The sequence below is a fragment of the Coturnix japonica genome, chromosome 8 (assembly GCF_054131305.1).
Source record: "Coturnix japonica strain WE chromosome 8, WE-NBRP24, whole genome shotgun sequence".
Classification (NCBI taxonomy): Eukaryota; Metazoa; Chordata; class Aves; order Galliformes; family Phasianidae; genus Coturnix; species Coturnix japonica.
The window spans coordinates 16,791,192-16,813,531 of NC_140670.1; the positions used below are offsets into that span (position 1 = coordinate 16,791,192).

At 43.6% G+C, this 22,340-nt stretch overlaps 1 protein-coding gene and 1 long non-coding RNA gene across 11 annotated transcripts; one reads left to right on the forward strand and one right to left on the reverse strand.

Moving 5' to 3' along the window:
- Positions 1-4,830: 4,830 nt before the first annotated feature.
- LOC107315860 (cytochrome P450 2H1) lies at positions 4,831-11,452 on the reverse strand. 2 transcript variants are annotated; one of them, XM_085554523.1, is made up of 9 exons: positions 11,276-11,452; positions 10,422-10,584; positions 9,494-9,643; positions 8,353-8,513; positions 7,889-8,065; positions 7,333-7,468; positions 6,886-7,073; positions 6,203-6,344; positions 4,831-5,709 (listed from the first exon to the last, which is right to left on the reverse strand). In XM_085554523.1, exons 1-9 carry the CDS (start codon positions 11,450-11,452, stop codon positions 5,528-5,530), a joined length of 1,476 nt encoding a protein of 491 aa, XP_085410649.1. In that variant the 3' UTR covers positions 4,831-5,527. The 2 variants fall into 2 exon arrangements, with proteins under 2 accessions (XP_085410649.1, XP_085410650.1); XM_085554524.1 differs by lacking the exon at positions 6,203-6,344.
- LOC107315861 (uncharacterized) lies at positions 8,402-19,671 on the forward strand. 9 transcript variants are annotated; one of them, XR_014948675.1, is made up of 9 exons: positions 8,413-8,538; positions 8,775-12,142; positions 12,268-17,269; positions 17,381-17,888; positions 17,964-18,085; positions 18,587-18,731; positions 18,849-18,971; positions 19,050-19,396; positions 19,513-19,671. It is a non-coding gene; the product is annotated as an uncharacterized LOC107315861 (long non-coding RNA). The 9 variants fall into 9 exon arrangements; XR_014948677.1 differs by lacking the exon at positions 18,587-18,731 and having other exon boundaries at positions 19,050-19,103; positions 19,263-19,396; XR_014948670.1 differs by lacking the exon at positions 18,587-18,731 and having other exon boundaries at positions 17,381-17,429; positions 17,829-17,888.
- Positions 19,672-22,340: the final 2,669 nt, after the last annotated feature.

A 22,340-nucleotide genomic window follows, 5' to 3' on the forward strand; every position in this document is an offset into this window, starting at 1 on the left:
AGCAGCCAATATCACCTCGCTGTTCCTGCTGAGGTGGCAGATTACTTATTAATCTGCTCAAGATTAGAATGAGCGAACTTGGGGTGAACTCAGTGTTTACTCTCATTTTTTACACGTACAGCTTGTGTGCCTTTCAGTTATCGTTCATGTGGTAGTAATCATGGCCTAATGCTGCCAAATGAACTCATAGCGGAGATATATTAGAGCCTAGCTGCTGAATATATGCTTCAGCTCTTGCTGTATTGTCCCTCCTTCCATCCCTTCCATGCAGTGTGAAGTGTGTAGGGTACCGTAAAAGAGATAAGGGCATCATCACAAGTTTTTCATTTCACCTCCATTTCTGGAATGGAATAATGACATCGTACCCAGTCCACTCATGCAGATTTCTGAGAAATAACTCCATTAGCCCTGATCTCTTCTAAGTTATCCACTTGGTCAAAAGCTTTTCCATAAGCAGTTGACAAGTTATCCACAAAAGACAGTCCTGCACAAACCAGTCATGCCATGGAGATTGCTGCGGATTTCAATGGATCTAAGAGCCATATTACAGAGATTGACTTTTACTCACATCCTGGAGTTGACAAGGTATCCTCATAGTACAGAACCCTGCAGCTATGTCTGGTCTCCTTCTCTATGTGGCATTTCTAGGAACTAATTGAGAATCCAGAGAAAACGTGAAAATCCATGAAACCTAATGGCATTTCTGATCAGGGAATGAAAGAATGAATGATTTTATTAACAGTAGTTATTTAATATAACAGAAAAGCTTACATGAGATGCTACGTTTCCCACTCCTCTTCCTCTCATGTACATAGAAGCAAACAATGTTCAGAGTTTGTTTTTTTCAATTAATCTTCAGGATCAAGATTTCAAAATCTTGCCCAGTAAACTATTCAGGTACAAATATTTACAACTTCAGAATATATCCCTCCAAGCCAATCATGGCATGAGAAATGTGATGGATTTAAAAGAATCTAAGGATAATTTTACATAGATTAACCCTTACACAATTCCATACATAACACAACAAAACTGAAAAAAGATTCCGTTTCAAATGCTGAGACCCAACTGTGTGTTTGATGTGCTTTAGTGAGGAAAGTGATCTGTGGCAGGAGTGTGCTGCAGCAGCTCCTGCTCCGTCTGCTTTTGGGGCAGCCCCTACGCAGGGGCACATAAAAGACAGGGACTGTACTGGTGGTGAATCTGCAAGTTTGCCAGCTGCTCTGGAAGGCATTATTTTGTTTTCTGGGAGATCAAGCACGTGGAAGAGGAAATTGGATATTAAATGGGACACTAGACCACATTAGAAGAGGCCCAAGAATATCCTAAAATGTAAACAAGCTGTTGTAGTTTATCCCATCATGCATGACTCAGATGTTCTCTCCTTGCCCCCAGGTGGAATGAGGGAGGGAACAGAGAATGGAACAGGACTTGTAGGTTGAGATCACAACTATTTACTGAGACAGAAGACGAAAATGGAATAAAAAGTACAATAATAACAGTATGTACAGGCAAAATGCTATTACTCTTCTCTTGCTGGCTGACATACAACAATATTACAACTGCCTGCTGGCCAACAGCCATCAACAGCACAAGGTCTCCTCCCCCCCCAACCAACAGCCAGCATCACGTTAGCAGAAGCATGCCCCCTGGCCGGCTTCCATCTTCTTTGTGACCTTCATGGTGTCAGAAAATGCTACAACAGCGACAGGCAAATTTTATATGGACAAAGGAACACAGTTCTTCACAGATCATAAGCTGCAGAATGCCGCTGGCTAGGATGCAGGTGATAAGTTCATATGTGTTCAAGAGTAATCAGGCAAAGTCATGGCAGAAATTCCTTTGAGAGTACTCAAAAAATGACCAGGAAACTCTGGACAAAGGAGAGCAAGTAAAAAGCAATTCCTCCATGGCTGCATTGCTGCTATCCTTCGGACCTCATTTTCAGCCAGTGTTAGACAGAATCCTGATCTAACTGGACTGTTGTCATGATGTTGTGCACCCACCCTCAGGCTCCTGTGTCCATACATTAACATGTATCACTTCATTGAACGTTCTCATTTAGCAGATTGCCTACTGAAAGCATCATATCAATTGTGCTGTGAAGTACTTCTCTACTGCTAAAATCTTATCAATTTCAGTAGGATTTTCTGGCCCCTTGCAGGAAATCACAGTGCCAGCTCCTGCCTCAGAGACAAAGGTTTTGTCATAACCAGAGGTATTAAGATTCAGTGATACATTCAGGATTCAACAATTTACAGAACATCCCTTCTTGTAACACGCTATGCAGGCAGTACTCAAGATAATACACAGAGCTTGCCATTATTTTTCAGGTGACTTCAGAAATGCCATTTGAGCAGCCAGCATGAAAGGTATGGTTAAATATTTGTGTCTGAACTCCCAGGACCCAAAACACAACTCAGATGACTCAGGGCCAAGCCAGTGATATGACTCTGTTCTTCAGTCATTTAGAACATATAACAGATTGCTACATCCTCGCTTGGTCTCTGAAAGGGCAAGGAAGTTCAGGCCTTATCTCCTGTTGTGTGATCTGTACAGTGACCTCAGCAGTAAACTACTGTGTTGGTCCTGTTGCTGATCATCTGTGAATAAAACTTATCTCTTTCCCATAGTCAGCATTAAATGAGATGAGGCCCTTCCCCAAGGCAGGCAAAAAACTCCAGAATAGGGATAGTAATTTGGCAAGTGTACATGCTTTGCAAACAGTGCCTACCTTATGAGAAGTTATCATGGACCAGTTCACCAACTGACCGTGTAATATCTCATAAAGGCTGTGTTCAGCTGATTGAAACCAAGTACATGACACAGACTCTGTCAGACAGGAGGTTCAGCAATTGTACTCGTTTGTGCCTCTGAATTTCCCCTGTGCTACAACCAAAGATATTCAGCTTGGACTGTATCTCCTCTGTAAAATCAGTTGTGTAATTTCTGTGAGTGAATGTGTTTGGGCCTTGAAGTTTGTCTGCTGGAAGGGGCACAGAAGGAACTATTCCAGAATTTGCAGCAAATCAGTGGGTTTAATTAGGGTCCCAAAAGAACAGAGCTTGAGAAGCCTTCTGATGGAAACTACTTCACGTGGCTCAAAGCAGTACATGCAGTTTTTCTTGAAAGTGAATACAAGATGTATGTATGTATTTAATTAACATGGGTGGACGAGATGTTGGTGCCATGTCCAGTAAGCAAAGCAATGGATACAAAATCTGGTGAAAGCCATCTGCTGACAGTCAGTGATGTTTGTCTTAATACACAGAGCCTTAATTAAGGTTATAATAAACTGAGCTGTGAGTTGTCACCAATAGGGAATTTAAGAAAGCTGTCATATACAAAGTCATTTGACAGGTCATTCACAGAATAAGGTGTAAGCCTTCACCCTGTAATGCAGGGCATGAGCTGTGCTAGAAGTCTTTATGTTTGTTATTAAGATGTCTCTTTTGTTGTTAAGATTTCTGGCTCTGGGCAGCCTGGTCTAGTTGTTAGTGACCCAACGCGTAGGAAGGAGGTTGAAACGAGAAGATTATTATGGTTCTTTTCAACCCTGGCCATTCTATGATTAATCTCAGGAAGCTGAGTATGCCCTGTGATGGAGGAGTGAAGGCCATATAGCAGTAGGGAACAGAGGTTCCCTCAATTAACAGGTTACATCTGAAGAAATTAGATAAGTCAAATGCAGACTTCATGGCTAGGCTTTGACAACTTTGTCTTCAGCTACTTGGGTACCCATTCTCAATGTTTACTACTTAGGATGCTGCTGTATTCCCTGCAGTGAAACAAATCCAGATCCAGATCAATTCATGCAAGAGCATTTCTTGGATAGAAACGGTGGTTTTAAGGCAAGTGAGTTGTTCCTATCTTTTTCTGCAAGGACTTAAACTGTGTTTCCTTTAGATCACAGACTCTCCTTTGCTTTTGCCTTGCCTTGGATCTCCTGAGATGCTGTAAAGTGTCTACAGCAGTGATTTTGTAGTGTCTTTGCTTTCCTTAAATCCTCTTTTGATAGTGACAGAGACTATGGTTTTGTCTTTTGCTTCTGTCTCTGTGTTTGTTATGCTCAGGTGCCCGACTTTGGAGAGTCTCAGTCATGCTGGAATACAGCTGCCATTTACCGATTTATGTCATATTAATTTGTAATGGTGTCTCAGGCAAGTGCTGCTGCCCTGCTAGAGGGGAACAGCTCAAGTGGCTTTGTTTGTTTCTTTGTTTTTTCTCCTGGATTGTTTCATTGAGTTCCTCATTTGGGACGTCTTTAGTGGGCCTGAAACTTGATGGTTCTGTTCCTCATTACCACTTGCCCAACTAACTGACGTTTCCATAGATGCTTTAACAGTGCCCTAGAAACTTTTTAAGCTTACAGACATTCTTATGTTCTGCAAGATGTATCTGGGAATTAATAGCAACAGGGCAAAGAATGAATTAATCAAGCTTGAAAGTCACTCTTTGTGCTGCTATGTGACAGGAATTTGTGTCAGTTCTGCCATGAAAGTCATGTAGCCCTGCCTCAGTTCTGCAGATAAGCATGCAATATCCTGTGTAAAATACCACCACAAGCAAGAGCCTTGGCAACACTGAGAGTGAGCAGGCTCAGAGAAAGAGCAGTATGGCTGCATGGAGAAATTGGTTTGTTTCTTTCTTTCTTACATTAAGACTTGTAGCAGTGCAGGTTATAAATACTGATAATGTAGATTATAATTTCATGCATTTCCTTTCATTTGTATTTCTGCCAATCTGTAATATTTTTTGCTTTAAACTTTTTGTACCACCAAATAACTCATGGTGTATCAAGACTATTAATACAGAGAAAGAAATGAACACTTTGCTGCTTACCTACACAGTTTATTCCACTGTGGTGACATTTCAAGTGCTGTATTATTTCACATAGCATGGATTCAGCTCTGTTGTCACTGCAGTCACAGTAAGCTATATCCTGCAGGGAACATGATCAATCTGGGAAATTCCAGTCCTATATCCATACATCTGTCTTTGGCAGCTCATAGAAACTGTTTACCTGAAGTTTGTAAAATTTTTATAGCAATTTTCACGTATTTCATAGAAGTAATGGGAAGATTCAAGCTGCCCTTCGTCTTCCAGAAGGCATCACAGAGATCCCACAATTATTTCACTCTCTTTTTTTATCAATGAGCAGCGCTGTAATGCAATTTTAATTCTGATAGGTCCAGTAAGTTCAGTCCAGCCATCTCCCATGTTGTTAGTGAGACTGGAGGATTTCTAGATCATGTCTTAAAGCTGCAATGCATTTCTTTATAAATGAGTGCAAAGAAACAGTTGAGATATGAACCTGTTTTAGAGAGTGTGTGACAGCCTAAGCTTTGTGGAAAGTGACTTTCCACTACAGCACGTCCTTCTGTGTTCGCAAAGAAAAGCAGAAGTTTTCTGTCCATAAAGAATCTAGCAAATGATCTGAGTGTTTCAGTCTCGTCACGCTGGGCAATGACAGTCATTCAAGAAGACTGTCATTCTAATTTGGGAAGTGGGAGCTGCCTTCACTTGGCTAACGTGGAATAAATGACACCTCATAAGGTCGGGGCATATTTGCCAGAGAGGTCATTACTGGAGTAGTGTCAATGTCCTTGCGATCTACAACAGGCTTCAGAGTGAAGTTCTGCAGGATGGATGTTAAAAACAGGAATATCTCCATCCGGGCCAGACCTTCTCCTGCACAGATGCGTTTTCCTGCAAGGAAAGAAGAAGAAAAGGAGGTGATGGTGGAGTACTTTTGCTGGCAACTTGTTTTAACCCCTCTGCCCTGGAAGCTCTGGCTTCTCAGAATGGGTGGGCAGCACTGCATCCTTCTGGGGAAGTGAACTGAATTAAACTGAGGTCTCTGCGTTCATAACAGTGTGAGAGTACTGGGTGGGCCAATGTAATTTGAAGGCTTCAGTTTTTCCTGTTTTATTGTTGGTTTATGGCTAGTTTGGAGAGAGAACTGACATGGCTACAAGTCCCACTTCATTAATCTTTTGTTGGAGGATGCATTGGAGTAGCTCTGGTACTTGTTAAGAAGAGGAGGTAAACTGAAACTGTAGTACATGGGATAGAGCTGCCCAGAACTGACCAGCAGGTCTCCAGATATCACTGTTCAGACCGTGGTGGCAGAGCCACTGAAATCTCAGAAGAGCTTCTAGGAGAGGATAATCTAGGACCTGACACAGAAAGATGACTGTACCTGTAGAGAATGGCATGAAGTAGTCACTCTTTCTGAAGGTACCGTTTGCATTTAGGAAATGTCCTGGGTCAAATTTTTCTGGATTTGGGAATTCCTTGCAGTCTTGCAGGATGGGAGACAGCAAAGGGAATACCATGGTGTCCTGGATTAGTGTATAGAGAATGAAGCTGAAGTGGAGATATGGCAAAGTAAAGCCCCACTGAGCAGTTCCCAGAGCTGAGTACATGAGCAGCCCCTTTGATTTAACTGCTGTGTGGTCTCATTATCTTCCACTGCAATTTAGAATTAGCCATATTGAAATGGCATGAGAAATTCTGGTAGAACTGCAAAATTGGTGAGCAGTGCAGACTTGGGGGTCATTTAGAGCAGTTAGAGAAACAGGTATGTTTTTTTTCACAGCTCCCATTCATATCTATGAGCCAGCTTGCTACCTTTCCACGTAGATGCAGCTCTTTCACTAACATTTACTTGTATTTCAGACAAGAGGTAGGAAATGACTGGTTCTTAAAAGGAAGGATACATCTTCCAACCTAATGCATAGTGGCACCTCAAAAGGACCTGATCCTCTCCCAAATCAAATTATTTCAATTCTTAACAGCATCCCAGTGTGTTTCAAACTGGAGCAAAGCATAAATAATATAGCACAGCACAGCAAGAGATTATGGGTGTTCCCAGCAACAGACCTTGGGAATGAAATAGTCTCTGAGCATGGTGTCCTTGGTCACAGCATGTGGAACATTAAGAGGAAGGAAATCAATGAATCTCTGGATTTCGTGGACGACAGCATCCGTGTATGGCAACTGGCTCCTGTCTGCCATGCAGGGGCTTCGATCCCGGCCAACCACACGGTCAATCTCCTTGTGAATTTTCTCTGTTAGGGAATAAGTGAATTGAATGGATGTTTCCCCAAACCTTTCCTCACAGTTGCAGCAAATCTTGCTTTGCACCCCCCGATCCTAAGAATTTATGACTATACTTGGTACTGATGTCTCTCTCCTGGAAGTAAAGCTAAGACTGATGGACATTGCTGCTATTAGGGACTGTTTCTACCAGTGGTAGTGACACAAATTGTCCACTTAGAAGATGTATTTTAAGCTATGGCTTCAAGGAAATATTCCCTTTCCTCTTACCTTCAACCTCTGGGTGTTTCAGGAGAATCAGAAATGCATATCTCAGTGTGGTGCTGGTTGTTCCTGTTCCCGCAAGGAACAAATCTATGGTGGTTCTGGTCAAGGACTCCACAGTGAAATGCGAGTTCCCTTTCTCCTGGAGGAAAAATTGGCAGAATTCTTTGAGTGAAATCGATGAGAAACTTTCCTACATAGGAGGTCTTGTGCTTATATGTCGTGTGTGTTTAGACGTACCCTTCTCAGAAGATCAGGAATAACAGTAACATAATCTGTTCTTATAGTGGCATTTGGGATAATATGGGAAGAGTATTGAATTACATCAGTGACGTTGGTCAACAGCTTTTCCTAACTTTGGTTAGTGCTGTATGCCACAGTTAGTGCTGTGCTTATAAGTCTTTCAGAGGAAAACGGAGAGGAGAGAATGAAGGTGTTAAGAAAAACAGATTTCCCTCTGTGTGTGCAAAAGCCCAGTGTGCTGCTACAACTGGGAGATGATGCAAGGATTCAGACAGTGGTTTGCATAACATCCAAGGAGATCTCTCTGCTCTTATGTTACCTGTTGCATTTTGTTGATAAAAGCATCAATAAAATCTCGAGGACAGCTGGGATCAAAAGATTCCTGGTGTGTTCTTACGATTTCAGAAATGAAGGCATCAACATTTTCAGTGTTTTTAATTATTGTTTTATGGGGCCCTGGTAGAGAATCCATGATGGTGGGGAAGAAATTGTAGAGCTGTAATGATAAATGGAGGGAAATGTTTATTTTGGTTGATGTGCTTGCAATAAATTTGCCCCCTCACTGCTGCTACAAGGAGGATTAAACTCTCTTTTCAATCATGGTTTCACCATACTGATGGAGAGACTTCAATTGAACTGCTTTACAAATGCTCTTCTGCTTTGGACATACAACGAGATGTCCATAAAATGAAAAATCATACCAATAATAAGTAACATGAGTGTATATAATTTTAATAAGTTGATCTATTAATGCGTTTGTTAATGCAATGAAACCACACAAACCTGTGTTTGTATTCTGTTCTGATACTTGTTATTTTCTTCCAGCATCTCAATTAAATTCAGAAATTTCTTGTCCTCATAGTCAAACCGATCTCCAAATACAATGGAGCAGATGATGTTGGAAACAGAATGGACTAAGAACTTGCCAGGGTTGAAAGGTTTCTCTGCAACAAGGACAACAAAGAAAAGGTAACTTGCTTTCAGTACTTTAGTCATCATCTCCTCCCTGATGCCTCTGAGGAACTTTTGAGTTCACTTGGGACCCAGATTTTTGTAGTCCTTTAAGAAGATAGTGAGAGGCTTATCCAGTCTTTACTTCTTTACTTGTAATTAATTGATTATCCTGAATGGATTGTTTTAGTCCCTGTTCTGTTCAGTTCTTTCTGTGACGTGTTTCTTCTTCATCTGACAAACATGTCTTGCAGCAGGACAGACTGTTTATTAGAGACTGCCTGAAGAATCCCATCAAAACCCAATGAAACTTCAGATACCCCTGATCAAAAGTAGAGTTTTAACCAGCACAGCTACAGAATCTTCTAAGTAAATAACTGTGGGAGTGTGAGAAAAAGTGAGATTAGATCCGTGAAAGTCAGGAAGGTTGAACCTGGGGAGCGCGGTATAGTATATCTCAAGTATGGAAGATGAATACCATCAAGACTGGAAGGTATAAAATACAAAAGGAAAAAAGAGCGAAGAGAAAATGGTAACATTAAGGATCAGCCTCTTGCATGCAGCACTGGAGCCAGCCCTTCTCTGCCTTGCTCATGACTCCTCACCAGCAAAACCTCGTCAGATATTCTGTCAAAAGTGGTAAGCTTAGTAATGCTCAGTCTAAGTAAGTCTAAAAGGTTAGTAGTCCTATATATGTATTCTTAGGAATAAGAGTAAAAATGCTTCTGACTTTTCAGTGAAGCCTTTCAGTACACAGTAAAACACAGAACGTAGCACGTAGCATAACAAAGTGACAGAGGCTTACAGCAAGGCATACAGAATGCAGAATCAGTGAAATTAAAAGAGCAAAACAGATGAGCACATTTTCTCAGATTAGTAGCAGGGATTTTGATCTCTGAATCCAGACTGAATTTTCTTATGCTCTCATTGCATATATGCAAGGTTTCCCAGCAGACACACATCAACGTCCTACCGTGTGCATTCCTGATCCTCTCCACCAGAAAATGAGCTTCCTCCTGGATTCGCTCCTCAATGCCCTTCTTCCCCATTCCAAAATCACGCAGTGTGGTGAGGGCAAATCGTCGCAGTTGCCTCCATGTCTCCCCATTGCTGGTTGCAATGCCTGTCACAAGAAGGAACAACAGAAATTCCACGAGGAAGTAAATTTTCTGCCCCCCACTCCCATTCTGGAAGAGGTATCTACCACAATTGCTTTATGCCCCAAACTCTAGCTTCCCTGCTGTTATGGAGATGACAAACTCATTCATCTGATCTTTATTTCCTGAATAAGATAAATGACGCTGGGCTGTCAATAAAAGGGACCACTGGTACTCAAGTCAACTCGGCCACTAGCAGCTGGCCTAAGATAAATACCCAAATGGTCAGGGATGCGCCTTCGCGCATGGTATCATTACTGAAAATACCATGGGACAAGCATTTACGTGAATAAATGCTCTGCTGGGAGCTGCCGTGGTGAATGAGCCCAGGGCCTAATCTTGAGTGTGAGCCTTGCTTGAACAGGCTCTATTTGCTTGTCAGTGTTGTGTTCTGGAATATACAGTTGAGGGCTCATGAGCTGTAGAGACTTTGCCAGTATTTTCAGAAATGGAAAAATAACAGAACTGAGAGGCACCTTTTGTGAACAAAATTTTGTCCCGTATGGGAAGGGAGCTGAGAATAGAAAGGAACTCACTAAAGCCAGCCTAGGACCTGAAACAGTTCTCCAGGGTGTCAACCTACTGCTAGGGCCAAGTAATGAGTTGGGCTTTTAATACTTTATTCCTAATTTTTGTGTGAATGTACTACTTGAAGTCGATCAGTCACTCCTCCGCTGCCCTCACAGAGGATTCCTGTAGCAATGACATGATCATCTATGTATGGCAATGTTACCAGGAGTGTACCTTTGCCTTTGAAGACTTTCTCAAAAAGAGGCAGTATTCCTCTTCCACTGAAGGCTTCTCCATTATCAATTAGGGCTTCTTTCACAATATCGTATCCATACAGCACCACAGCCTTTTTGGGGCCTAAATGTATTGTGAAGATAGGACCGTACTTCTTGCTGATCTGCGGGAAGGAAGAACACAAGGAATGGCACATCTGGATGTCAGTCATGGAAAGTTAAGTTTGCAGGTCTTCACCTGGAGAATAATATCCCTGCTCAAATTTTTTGGTAACCAATTAATTTCTTAGCTCTTTCCCTTCATCTACCACCACCCCATTACAGTAACCTCAGAAACAGGCTCCACAGCCAAACTTACTCCACCTATTCTCTCCCAGGCACTGCAACACAAGTTTTGTTGTTGTGTTTTTTTTTTTGACAAATGCATGACAGTATCCAGAGGAGGGAACAGACAGCACCATTCACCTTCAAACTCCTTTGATTCATCCATTATACTCATGACAGCCCCTCCCAGGGGATTATACCTACGTGCCATGCAGTAGAGGCAACAAAATGTTGCGAGGTCCTCCCTAAAACAGGGCTGGGCACTCTTGCCAGAGCAGTGAGGAGATGGGCAGAAAAGGGTTGTGGTGGATTTGGTAAAAGCATCAGTTCCTTGTCTGGAAATTGATTGTAAATTGTAGTACAGACATAAAGCCAGTGCAGGTCTCGTCATCAGTATGGTAATTCCAATAGGTAGCATGATACATCAAAAGCAAACAGTTACACAGAAGCTGTGAATTAAGCTGAGGCTGTCAGGACTGAGCTTTGTTCTACTGAAGGAAGACAAAATAGGAAAGAAAGAGATAGTCTTACCTCCTTAAAGCTTCCCATCAAGTTCCGTGGGTTCAGCTGGAAAACATTTCCGATGATGGGGATTGGAGTGGGACCAGGAGGCTCCTTCCCTCTTTGCGATGTATTTCTCCATGCAGCAATGAGAAGACATGAGATACAGGCCAGCAAGAGGATTGTGGGCCAACCCAGGAACTCCATGGTGGGCAGAGGAAGAGATGTCAAGTGTCAGAAGAGTCTGATCTGGGACCTGCCAACTGGAGGTTATTTATATGCTGTAGAACAAAAGCTCATGAATTAAATCAGCCAATATCACCTCACTGTTCCTGCTGAGACCGCAAATTACTTATTAATCTGCTCAAGTTTAGAATGACCAAACTAGGGATGAACTTACTGTTTACTCTGACTTTTTTGCACATACAGCTGGCATGTCTTTCGGTAATCATTCATATGGTAGTAATCATGGTCTAATGCTTCCAAATGAACACAAAATGGAGAAAAATACTAGAGCCTTGCTGCTGATTGTTTGCTGCTGTTGTTCATATGCATGGGATTACTCCTGTCATCCACTCCAACATGTGTGCGCAGTGAAGGGATCTGTGGATGTGAAAAGCAATTTTTTCTTAGATATTTCACCTCCACTTCTTGAATGGTATAATGACTTTGTTCTGAGGCCAAGCATGCAGATTCTTGAGAAATAAACTCCGTTTGTCCTAATCTTTTGTAGCAGTCCAAACTGTCCATAGCATTTGCATGGGGAGTTCACAAGTTAGGCATGAAGCACCAAGCCCTGTAGCAGCCTGTGCTCTCCTTCAATGTGTGATGTTTCAAGAAAATTCCTGAATATCTGAAGTTGTTTGGATCCATGAAAGTTAATGGCATGCTGATCAGGTAATGACAGAATGAATGGTTTTCTTAATAATCACTAGCTAATGTAGCGGAATAGCTTACATGAAATGCTACACTTTCTATTCTTTTTCCTCAATTTTCATTGTTTTTCTTCAATTAATCTTCAGGATCCAGCCGTCAAAATCCTGTCCGACTAAGGAAACAGCTTCAGAATATATCCCTACAAGCATGGCATGAGAAATGTGATGGATTTCAAAGGAATGAAGATCATTTTTTCACAGATTAACAATTCCATACATACCACAACAAACTTGAAAAAAAGTTCAGTTTCAGAGATTCAAACACTGAGACACAACTGTGTGTTTGATGTGCTTTAGTGAGGAAAGAGATGTGCGTCAGGAGTGTGCTGCAGCAGCTTCTGCTCTGACTACTTTTGGGGCAGCCCCTATGCAGGAACACACTAAAGCAAGCGGCTGCACTGCTGGATAACCTGCAAGTCTGCCGTCTGCTCTGAAAGACATTCCTTTGCTTTCTGGCAGATCAAGCTCAGGAAAGAGGAAACTATGACAAACTTTTTGCTCATTATATTTTTCTTCACTGCAGGCCAGATATTATGGGACCCATATACTAAGTAGGAGGCCCAAGGGTTTCTCCAGGAAACTCTGGACGATGGAGAGCAAGTAAAAAGCAATTCCTCCATGGCTGCATTGCTGCTATCCTTCGAACCTCATTTTCAGCCAGTGTTAGACAGGATCCTGATCTAACTGGACTGTTGTCATGATGTTGTGCACCCACCCTCAGACTCCTGTGTCCATACATTAACATGTATCACTTCATTGAACGTTCTCATTTAGCAGATTAGTCTGTTGAAAGCATCATATCTATTCTGCTGTGAAGTACTTCTCTACTGCTAAAATCTTATCAATTTCAGTAGGATTTTCTAGCCCCTTGCAGGAAATCAAAATGTCAACTTGTGCCTTAAAGATAAAGGCTTTGCCATAACCAGAGGTATTATGGTTAAAAGTTAACTTCATCATTCAACAATTTACAAAACATGCCTACTTGTAACATGCTCTGCAGGCAGTACTCAAGATAATACACAGAGCTTGCCATTATTTTTCAGGTGACTTCAGAAATGCCATTTGAGCAACCAGCACGAAAGGTATGGTTAAATATTTGTGTCTGAACTCCCAGGACCCAAAACACAACTCAGATGACTCAGGACCAAGCCAGTGACATGGCTCTGTTCTTCAGTCATTTAGAACATATAACAGATTGCTACATCCTCGCTTGGTCTCTGAAAGGGCAAGGAAGTTCAGGCCTTATCTCCTGTTGCGTGATCTGTACGGTGACCTCAGCAGTAAACTACTGTGTTGGTCCTGTTGCTGATCATCTGTGAATAAAACTTATCTCTTTCCCATAGTCAGCATTAAATGAGATGAGGCCCTTCCCCAAGGCAGGCAGCGAAACTCCAGAATTGGGACAGTAAGTTGGCAAGCGTACATGTTTTGCAGACAGTGCCTACCTTATGAGAAGTTATCATGGACCAGTCCACCTACTATGATTCATTTTCCATACTCGAGAGGTGTGATAAACATGACCTTTCAACAGAAAAATGTCAATATCAATAATGACAGAATCTGGTTATATACTGCTACCGTGTGAATTTCAGATGAGTCTCCCTGTAGTTAGTGGTAAGACAAAAGGTACACCGTGCCCCACAGTGGTACAGTACATAGTCTTCTGTTAGTTTTCAATAGCACAAATGATCCAACAAAACAAGATGTAAACAAGAAGCTAACCAGGCATATTGTACAGCCTCTCTGATATTTCACAAGGATTTGGCAAGAAGGATATTTGATTTGTCAGTTCAAATGACTTGGTTAAAGGTTTCTTAATGAACTCAGGTCATCCAGACACTGGCCGAGAGGATCCAATGTCAGAAATTCTACGTAGCTTTTGCTGAAAAGCATGCTGAACTTCCACAACCTTTTCTTTGTACCTTTTGGTGCAAAGTACACCGAAACCTCAGACTACAGCTTTTAAGGAAGAACTATGATTGCTTATTTCATCCAAGTGTGCTTGACAGCACCTGCAGATTAAGTGAGGGTGAAGAAAAGGAGTGTCAGAACCCTTGTTTTACATCATAAAGTGTTTTTCTAAGTCTGCATCAAGTTTCCCCAAGCCTTAGCCTCAATGCCTTAACTAGATTCATCCTTATGCCATTATGGCTCATACCATAATTGACCCACCCACACTGTACTGCTGGAAGGTGAGGCTATACAAGGGTCAAGGAGGTATTTCTGAGGTGTTTCTACAAGGAACCAAAATAAAGCTTGGTTGATTAATAATAAGGAGTAATCGGGAGTAAAGAGCAAACTTAGATGAGATAAAGCAAGCATACAAAGAAATACAGTTTCTGGATCATTTTTTAACCATGGTATACGAATTTAAATTGTTTTTAAATTGCTTGCTTCAGCCAGTTTGTTTTTTTTTTGTTTGTTTGTTTCATTGCAATTTCCACTGATATGTATGGGAATCTTTCAGCCACTGGTGCCCTGGATGAAATGAATAAATAAATAAGAAAGGAACAAAGAAGACAAATTCCTTTTGTTATGTGCTTCTTCTCTCACTTCTTTCCATTATTTCCAATTTTTAGTTGCAAAGGAAAAGATCAAAATCAAAGTGGCATGAAGAGACCGTATCAGTCAGAGCTTAACCATTCTGTTTTCATTTCATTTTACCACCTGGAAGCAGAGCAGCACTGCTGGAAGTCAGCTCTAGGGAGAGGCAGATCAAGTCACACACTCGCAGCCAACGATCCACGTCAGATAAAAATCACTGAAAGAAACCTGCCAGAATAGTTGTCTTACTCCAAACGTACTTCCCAATGAAACCAAAATTGCAAATAAGAAGCCCCATTGACAGGTGTCAGTGTACAAGGACATTGTGGCATTTTTCCTCACTGGTAGCACAGTGCTGTATGACCCACCCAGCCATGTGCAGTGTAATTACATCCATGGAGAAGGGCCACATAGCCTTATCTGACATATCTGAGCCTGCAGCACTGCCATATACACACCACGTTTGGCAGTGGTGCTAAAATTAGGGCAAATCTGTGTGATGTTCACTAAGAGCTGGTGGTGAATACCATAGACACCTTGACAGAGAAACCGCACCGAGATCTTTGCGTCTTCTGCCCACTGAAGCTAGACGCCCACACAAGTACTGTGACACCTAACAGCCAGAAATTCTCCTTTCTTTCTCACATGCTGCTAATACAACAAACAATTCAGACAGACAGTCAGATCTTTCAGATTGTTTCTAGTGCTGCCTTCTTACATCAGCATTTTGCCTTCTGTCACGCCACAAGCAGCCAGAACTGTACCCCATCCGCTGTCACAGGTGGCACAGTTTTGCCTGGGATAGAGTCATTTGTATTTGTGGAGGCCTCTAGGATGCAGTATTTGGGATTTCTGATCAAAACGCTGGTAATAGCATATGGATATTTTAGTTGTTTTAGTTATTGCTGAGCAGTGCTTACAGGGAACATGCTGTTATACAGTGAGGGAAGTCTTTAACTCACCTAAGGATAGAGACTAGAGGAAGGAAATGGAGGAACTGTAGCTCCAGCAGAAAGTAATCTGTGTGATTTTGTGATGTTTTTTTTCCCCTTTTTCATCCAAATCTGATAAGTTTTGGAAAGCAGGCAAACAAACAAACACTGTTTATAATCACGGTGGTGTTTCAGTAAACAAAACCATGTGGCTTTATTCTGAAGTCTGTGTACTCTAACATCAGAAATGTGTTATAATTGTTTTTAATTAACTTAGTGCTTAGCAAAAGCAAAGTCCTTGCAGCACGATCACAGAGGTAGTCGATAGAGTTGGCAGCTCCTGCCACTGATGCATTCTCTTCACCAGAGAACTAGTTTGGAACATAGTTTGGAACTAATATCATCATTTACCAGCTCACTGAAAGGCTGGTAGGAACTGCTGCCAGTGTTAACCAGTGTTAACCAATACCGTGTTATTCTGAAAGATGAACAACTGCTGCTCCACTGGTTCATCCATTTCGGAACAAAATAGGAGGTGGCAGGAGGGAGTATACCCCGTTACTTTTCCATCCCCCGAAGGATTGTGGGGCTGGGCCGCTCTGAGCCTTTTGAGATCCCAGTGCCCTCTTCTGGCTGTTCTGGCCGTGCTGGGATTTGCAGACATCCAAATCCATTCTTTTCCCATATTATTATTATTTTTTCTGTTCCAGCTAATGCCAGTAACACCATAGCACCCAGTCTCCTTGACAGGGGCTGGACTTCATTCTATTCCTTTATCTCAAAATTATTGACCGTCTCCCTCCACCCGTCTTGGAGAAATAAACAGCATCCCCTTGTAGCAACTGGTCCTGGGGGAGATCAGGAAGGTCCAACGCGCCAGCAGTGCACTGCAGGAGATCAGGGTCAGGCTCTACAACTGCACTGTAAATGTGGATGCAGGATTTCTCATCTGAGGCATCGCTCCTGAAGTAGACAAGAGTTGTAGTCCTCTGTGTCAGTGCTATCGGATGCTGCTGTAAGCATGGTGGCCTCTAAGTTCCTGAGGAGAGAGAAAGTGACAGCCTAAAGTTGCTCCAGGGCGGTTCAGGTTGGATATTAGGGAATAAAGTCTTCTCAGAAAGGGATAATGCATTGGAACAGGCGGCCAAGGGAGGTAGTGACATCACTGCCCCTGAGGGTGTTCAGTAACATGTAGATGTAGCACTGAGGGACGTGGTTTGGCGGGCACGATGGTGATGTGCCGATGGACTAGATGATGTTAGAGGCCTTTTCCAATCTTAATGATTCTATGATTTTATGATTCTAAAATGTACGAGTAGGCTAAGGGGATGTATGGGTCGGTCAGCAGAGACCTCAATGAGGTGAGAAGTGCATAACAAATTGTAATTTAAAGCGTCGTTTAACTCCCTAATTCAGATTTAGAGACCACGTGCTTAGCTGTCAGAGCCCCGAGCCGGCCCTAACGAGGCCGGCTGCGCTAACAAGGCAACGACTCCCAGCTGCGCCTCGTCGGGAGCCCCGGGCGGGGCTGCCCCCGAAGCCTCTTAAGCTCCTCCGGAGGCTGCTGGCAGCTACGGGCCAGTTCCTGCAGTTCTGTGCGGGAGACGGAGCAGGTTGCGTCTTTTAACCGGTCCTAGGGTTGAGAAGCGGTAAGAGGGGATGCTTTTAGTTATACTGCAGTGGGATTCTCTTTAATGTTCTTGTTAATGCCGGTTTTGTTTCAGGCTGCTGTGAGACACGTCGCGGTAAGGATCAGACCGGCAAGCGATTCTGGTAGTATTGGGACTGTGGAGGGGGCGAGCGCTCGGGTGCCTTTAGGGTCTCTTCGCTGTGGTGGGAGGCTGCAGGGCTCTCGGGTCCGGCGTAGGGCTGTCACCGGGCTCCGCCGGCAGTTTGCCGCCGATGTAGCGTCGCTGCCCGGCTCTTATCGCGTTTTCGGAGCGGGGCTGTCGCTCTGATCCCCGAGTCCTAGCACAGCCCCGGGGTGCTTTCGGCCTCCACCCCCTCAAGGTTTTGTTGTGTGTTTTTCTTTATTTTTAAGCGGGTGCTTCAGTTCTTCATGTTCTCTTCAGTAGGAGCGAGTGCGATGGGGCCGTGTTCCCGTAGGCTCGGTGCTGCTGGGAGTAAGGAGTAACGCAGAAGGTTGCTGGAACAGGTGTTCTTATATTGCAGGCTGACCTGCGACTGCATTAGAGCCTCTCGTCAGCCCGAAGCTTTGAGCTCGTGGAAACCGTGAGTGTTTGGGAGACCCGGTGAGGGCAATTTGCACGGCTGGAACGCTGTTGAAGATGGCTCTGTTTCTTTTAGGAAACCTAGACCGTCCAGGTGGTGGAGCTGCCGTTGCAGCGAGAGAGTGGGAACGTACTGAGCTCTGCCTAGGGACGAATGAAGAACTAGCAGAGCGTTAGCATGTGAGGCTCGAGGTGCAGGTAAATGTGGGTAACATCACTGGGGGAGTGTTGGTTACAGGCCAGGATGAGGAAGTTGATAGGCCTTCTGCATACAGCTGAAAGTAGCCTCGCTGCTGTGGGCATTAGTTCTCATGGTAGACTCGTACCACCCTGCTACCTGTTAGGAAAGCAAGGCTGTTAGGTGTGCTCATTCCAGGAGGTTCTTGCCGGGTGTCAAAGGCAAAATCTTCTGTCACAGGTGATGGAGCCATTGAAAAGTGGGGTGCTGCTGGAGCTTGCTCTCCCTGTTGCATAAGGGTTGTTTGGGGACATAGAAAGCAGGGTGGTCTTAAGTGCAGTGGTCCTGTGAGACTGGTGTTCAGGATGCAAAGCAGTGAGTGGGATTGAAATACTAGACTTTGGAGGAGCCAACTTTCCTCATCTTAAAGTACCTACTTGGAGGTATCCCTTGGGTTAGAGTATAGGAAGGGGTCCTGCAAGCAGTTGTTAATGCTGGAATGCTACTTTCTCCGTTCTCAGGAGCAGCACATTGTTAAGGAACTGCTCAGGGATGGCAGGACACCTGCAGGGGTGAATGAGAAACTTGCAGAGGGACTCAAAGGGGAGAAGGTGGAGTTGGGGTGAGGAAGGCTAAGGACTTTTCGCTATCACCTTTGGGAGGGAGGTAAAGGCTAACAAAAGTTTGTCAACTGGAAAAAGAAGACTAGGGAATGTGTGGGCCTCTGCTTTACGAGGTGGAGGCTGTGGCAATAGGATGTGCTAAATGCCTTTTTTGTTTCAGTGGTTGCTGCTGAGCCTGCTCCTTGGGAACCCTGGATCCTGAAAGAGAACTTCCTGATTGCAGAGGTGATGGTCAAAGGGTGTTTAGGCAAAATGGATGCCAGCAAATGCTTGAGCTTTAAAGGTATATGTCTGTGTGTGTGCTGGGGAGCTGGCAGAGGTGACTGCCAAGTAGCTGTCAGTTTTTCTTTGTTTCCTATAGGAGAGGTGCCTGAAGACTGGAGTGTAGCTGGTGTGACTGCAGCCTTGATAAAGGGTGAGAAGGATGGCCTCATCACCATTCCTAGGAGGTGATGTAGCAACTTGTTCCAGATGTCATCTCCAAGTTACTGGAAGAGAAGTTTCTGAGGAACATTTGAGGTGAGTGCACTGAGGGGAAATGGTGCTGGACTCAGTGTTTCTGATCTTGTTGCAGGGTGAGGGCTGGCTGGAATATGTGAGCATTTTTGCCAGCAGTCAGATGAAGGAGGTGAGAGATGGGTGTGAACCATCTGCTAGAGGGCTGGTATCTAGGTGGCCCCTTGGAGGAGATAGGATGTCTTCCTGCAGGTATGGGTCTGGAGTGAGAGTTCTGCTGTTGTGATTGTGGTGCCTCTGGATCAAGGCGAGCTTTATGTTTCTACTCTTGATGTGGGTGTGAGGGTAACAATGTGTTTTCCTTGCAGGCCTGAAGGAATGGTGTCAACTGAGATGTGAGAAGCTGGAAGCAATAAGTGGCCTGTGGCTGTCCTTTTCTGCTGGAGCTGATGTCCTGTGAAGAAGGTTGTGATTCTGGGTTGGGAGTTGCAGTGCTGGATCTGAGATGTGTGGAAAGATCAGAGGCAACAGGTAGGCATGGAGTGTGTGTGTGTAGAGTGGAGGTTTGTGTTGGTTATTGGAAGTAGAATCCTTTGTGGAGGTGAGCTTTCTGACAAGTTGGTTAGCATGATTTTATTTGGAGTTAGTTGTTTGGTGGGTAGATTTCTTTCTTTGGGATTCACAGCTGAAAACACAACCTATACTGTTGGGTTGCTTTTGGCTGTTGGTGTGGGGCTATTTGCTGGGGTTTGCACATCTCTAAAGAGATTCTTTTTTTGGGTGGGAGGGTGGGTAGGTCAGTCTCGGATATTTGGTGTGGTGGCTGAGGGGGCCTCTCCCCCTGAGTTGGTGGGCTTCCAACTCAGTGAGTGGGGGAAGAGACCCTCCTGTTCTGGAGGGCCTCCTTTTTCCCCCCCAAGTGTGTGGGGGGGGGGGGGGGAGGGAGGGAAGGGTGTAAGGGAAGGGCCCTCCTAAGGAGTTCTCTTTCCTGGGTGGAAAATTACCCAGGAAATCACCACACCACCTATCTGGTGATGGCTGCTTTCTGGTGGTATTCCTGGGCTGGAAGGAAGAAGGAGGAAACTTAGCTTATTTCACAGCTCAGGTAAATCCCTCTTAGAAGCAACTCTGGTTGTGAAATGGGAAAATCAAACAAGTGAAGAAATGCTTATGACATCTTTTGAGAAGTCTCTAACAATGCCAGCTCAGCTTTGTGCTTATTTATATAAAAAATAGCATCTCTTTATGAGAATCACAGAATCACAGAATTACCCGGGTTGGAAGGGACCTCAAGGATCATGTAGTTCCAACCCCCTGCCTGGCAGGGCCACCAAACATACACCTTTACTAGATCAGGTTGCCCAGGGCCCCGTCCAACCTGGCCTTGAACACCTCCAAGGACGGGGCATCCACAACCTCACTGGGCAGCCTGTTCCAGGACCTAACCACTCTTCTAGTAAAGAACTTTCTCCTAACATCCAACCTAAATCTTCCCACTTTCAACTTAAAACCATTTCCCCTAGTCCTGCTATTATCAGCCCTTTCGAAGAGTTTACTCCCCTCCTAGGAGTAAGTTCCCTTCAGGTACTGAAAGGCTGCAATGAGGTCACCCCGCAACCTTCTCTTCTCCAGGCTGAACAAACCCAACTCCCTCAGCCTGTCCTCATAGGGGAGGTGCTCCAGCCCCCTGATCATCTTTGTGGCCCTCCTCTGGACCCTTTCCAAAATCTCCATATCTTTTTTGTACTGAGGGCTCCACACCTGGACACAGTACTCCAGATGAGGCCTCACAAGAGCAGAGTAGAGAGGGACGATCACCTCCCTATCCCTGCTGACCACTCCTCTCCTGATGGAACCCAGGATCCCATTTGCTTTCCGGGCTGCCAGAGCGCACTGCTGGCTCATGTTAAGTTTCTCATCTATCAGGACCCCTAGGTCTTTTTCTGCCGAGCTGCTCTCAAGGACAACTCCTCCCAGCCTGGATAAGGTATAATGTTTAAGTGTGTGTCACTTGTAAAATGCACTGAACTGAATTGGTGTTGGGTAACTTGAAATTTAGAAACTTGTAACTTTGCAATAGCGGAAAAACTAAGTCTCCTGTTCTGGAGATGTCTTTTAATTTCTTTACCTTCTTGCCAAAGTGAAACTATACAAGGGAACTTCTAGGTCTAACTCTATTCTCCTTTCATGCATGCCCCCAAAATCCTGGCAACAGTTTGTGGGGTGGGAAATGGGTGATAGGTCCTTCTATAAGAACTGCCAGCTTGTAACAGATTTTTGTAAAGACAGTTTCTATTGCAGGTAGAAAGGCATCCCAGCTCCTGTACATAACACAGAGCCTAAGACTATCTGCATTAAAATCAACAGCTAGTATGATGTATGATAAAGCTTTTGTGAACAAGTGGATACCTGTCTGTCTCCAACTTAAAACAACAAAAAGCAGTAAAGCCTTACTTACAAAATAAATAAATAAATAAATGTGTCTGCTATTTCTGTGTTTGGAACTACTCCCTGGCTGATGCCATGAGCTTTGTTATTTTGAGGGAAGAGAAAGGGGAGGAAAAACAACCCCTTTTGCAGTTGACCACTTAGCATTGCATGTTCTGTAAAATAAAACACAAAGAACTTAAGTCAGTAGTAAAGAAAATAATAAAGCTGTCTTCCACTGACTTCCATGTTCTTTATTCTAACAAACACTTAGAGCCTTGATTATGTGGGGCTTTTTGTTTTTGCTGAGCTTTTTGTTTATGATGTGTTGCTAGGGAGGGCTGTTTTCTGACACAGGGTTTAGTTTTTGGACTTGCTTTCCTGACAAACTGATATATCAGATGGATGATACATGCTTTGACCTGGATTGGAGGAGAAGACATCTTGCTTTTGTAAACCAGGCTTTCTCTTAAGCAGCAGGATGTCACTGAAGCACACACAAACACTATTAACAAACAACAGAAGATAGAGTAGTTACTGACTCAGAATGACTTGGCTGAAGTTCTTAATGCATTGCTCTAACAGGAGAAAGTAAAGAGTGGTCTTGAATCAATACTAAACTTATAGCTGAAGAGTGAAGATTTTTAACTGCTGCAGTCCCAGTGATTTTGCTGATCAAAATCTGAGTGTGTTTTCTGCCAGTAATAGCCAGAATGGCTGAGTAAGAAGTACTGTTTGCAGCTATAAAGCCTAAAAACAGCCAAAGAAA

Coding starts and splice junctions, on each gene's coding strand:
- LOC107315860 (XM_085554523.1), bottom strand. CDS start 11,452: ATGGAGTTCCTGGGTTGGCCCACAATCCTCTTGCTGGCCTGTATCTCA. Junction 8,514..9,493: donor GAGGATCAGGAATGCACACG/GTAGGACGTTGA, acceptor TCCTTGTTGCAG/AGAAACCTTTCAACCCTGGC. Junction 7,074..7,332: donor GAAACACCCAGAGGTTGAAG/GTAAGAGGAAAG, acceptor ATTCCCTAACAG/AGAAAATTCACAAGGAGATT.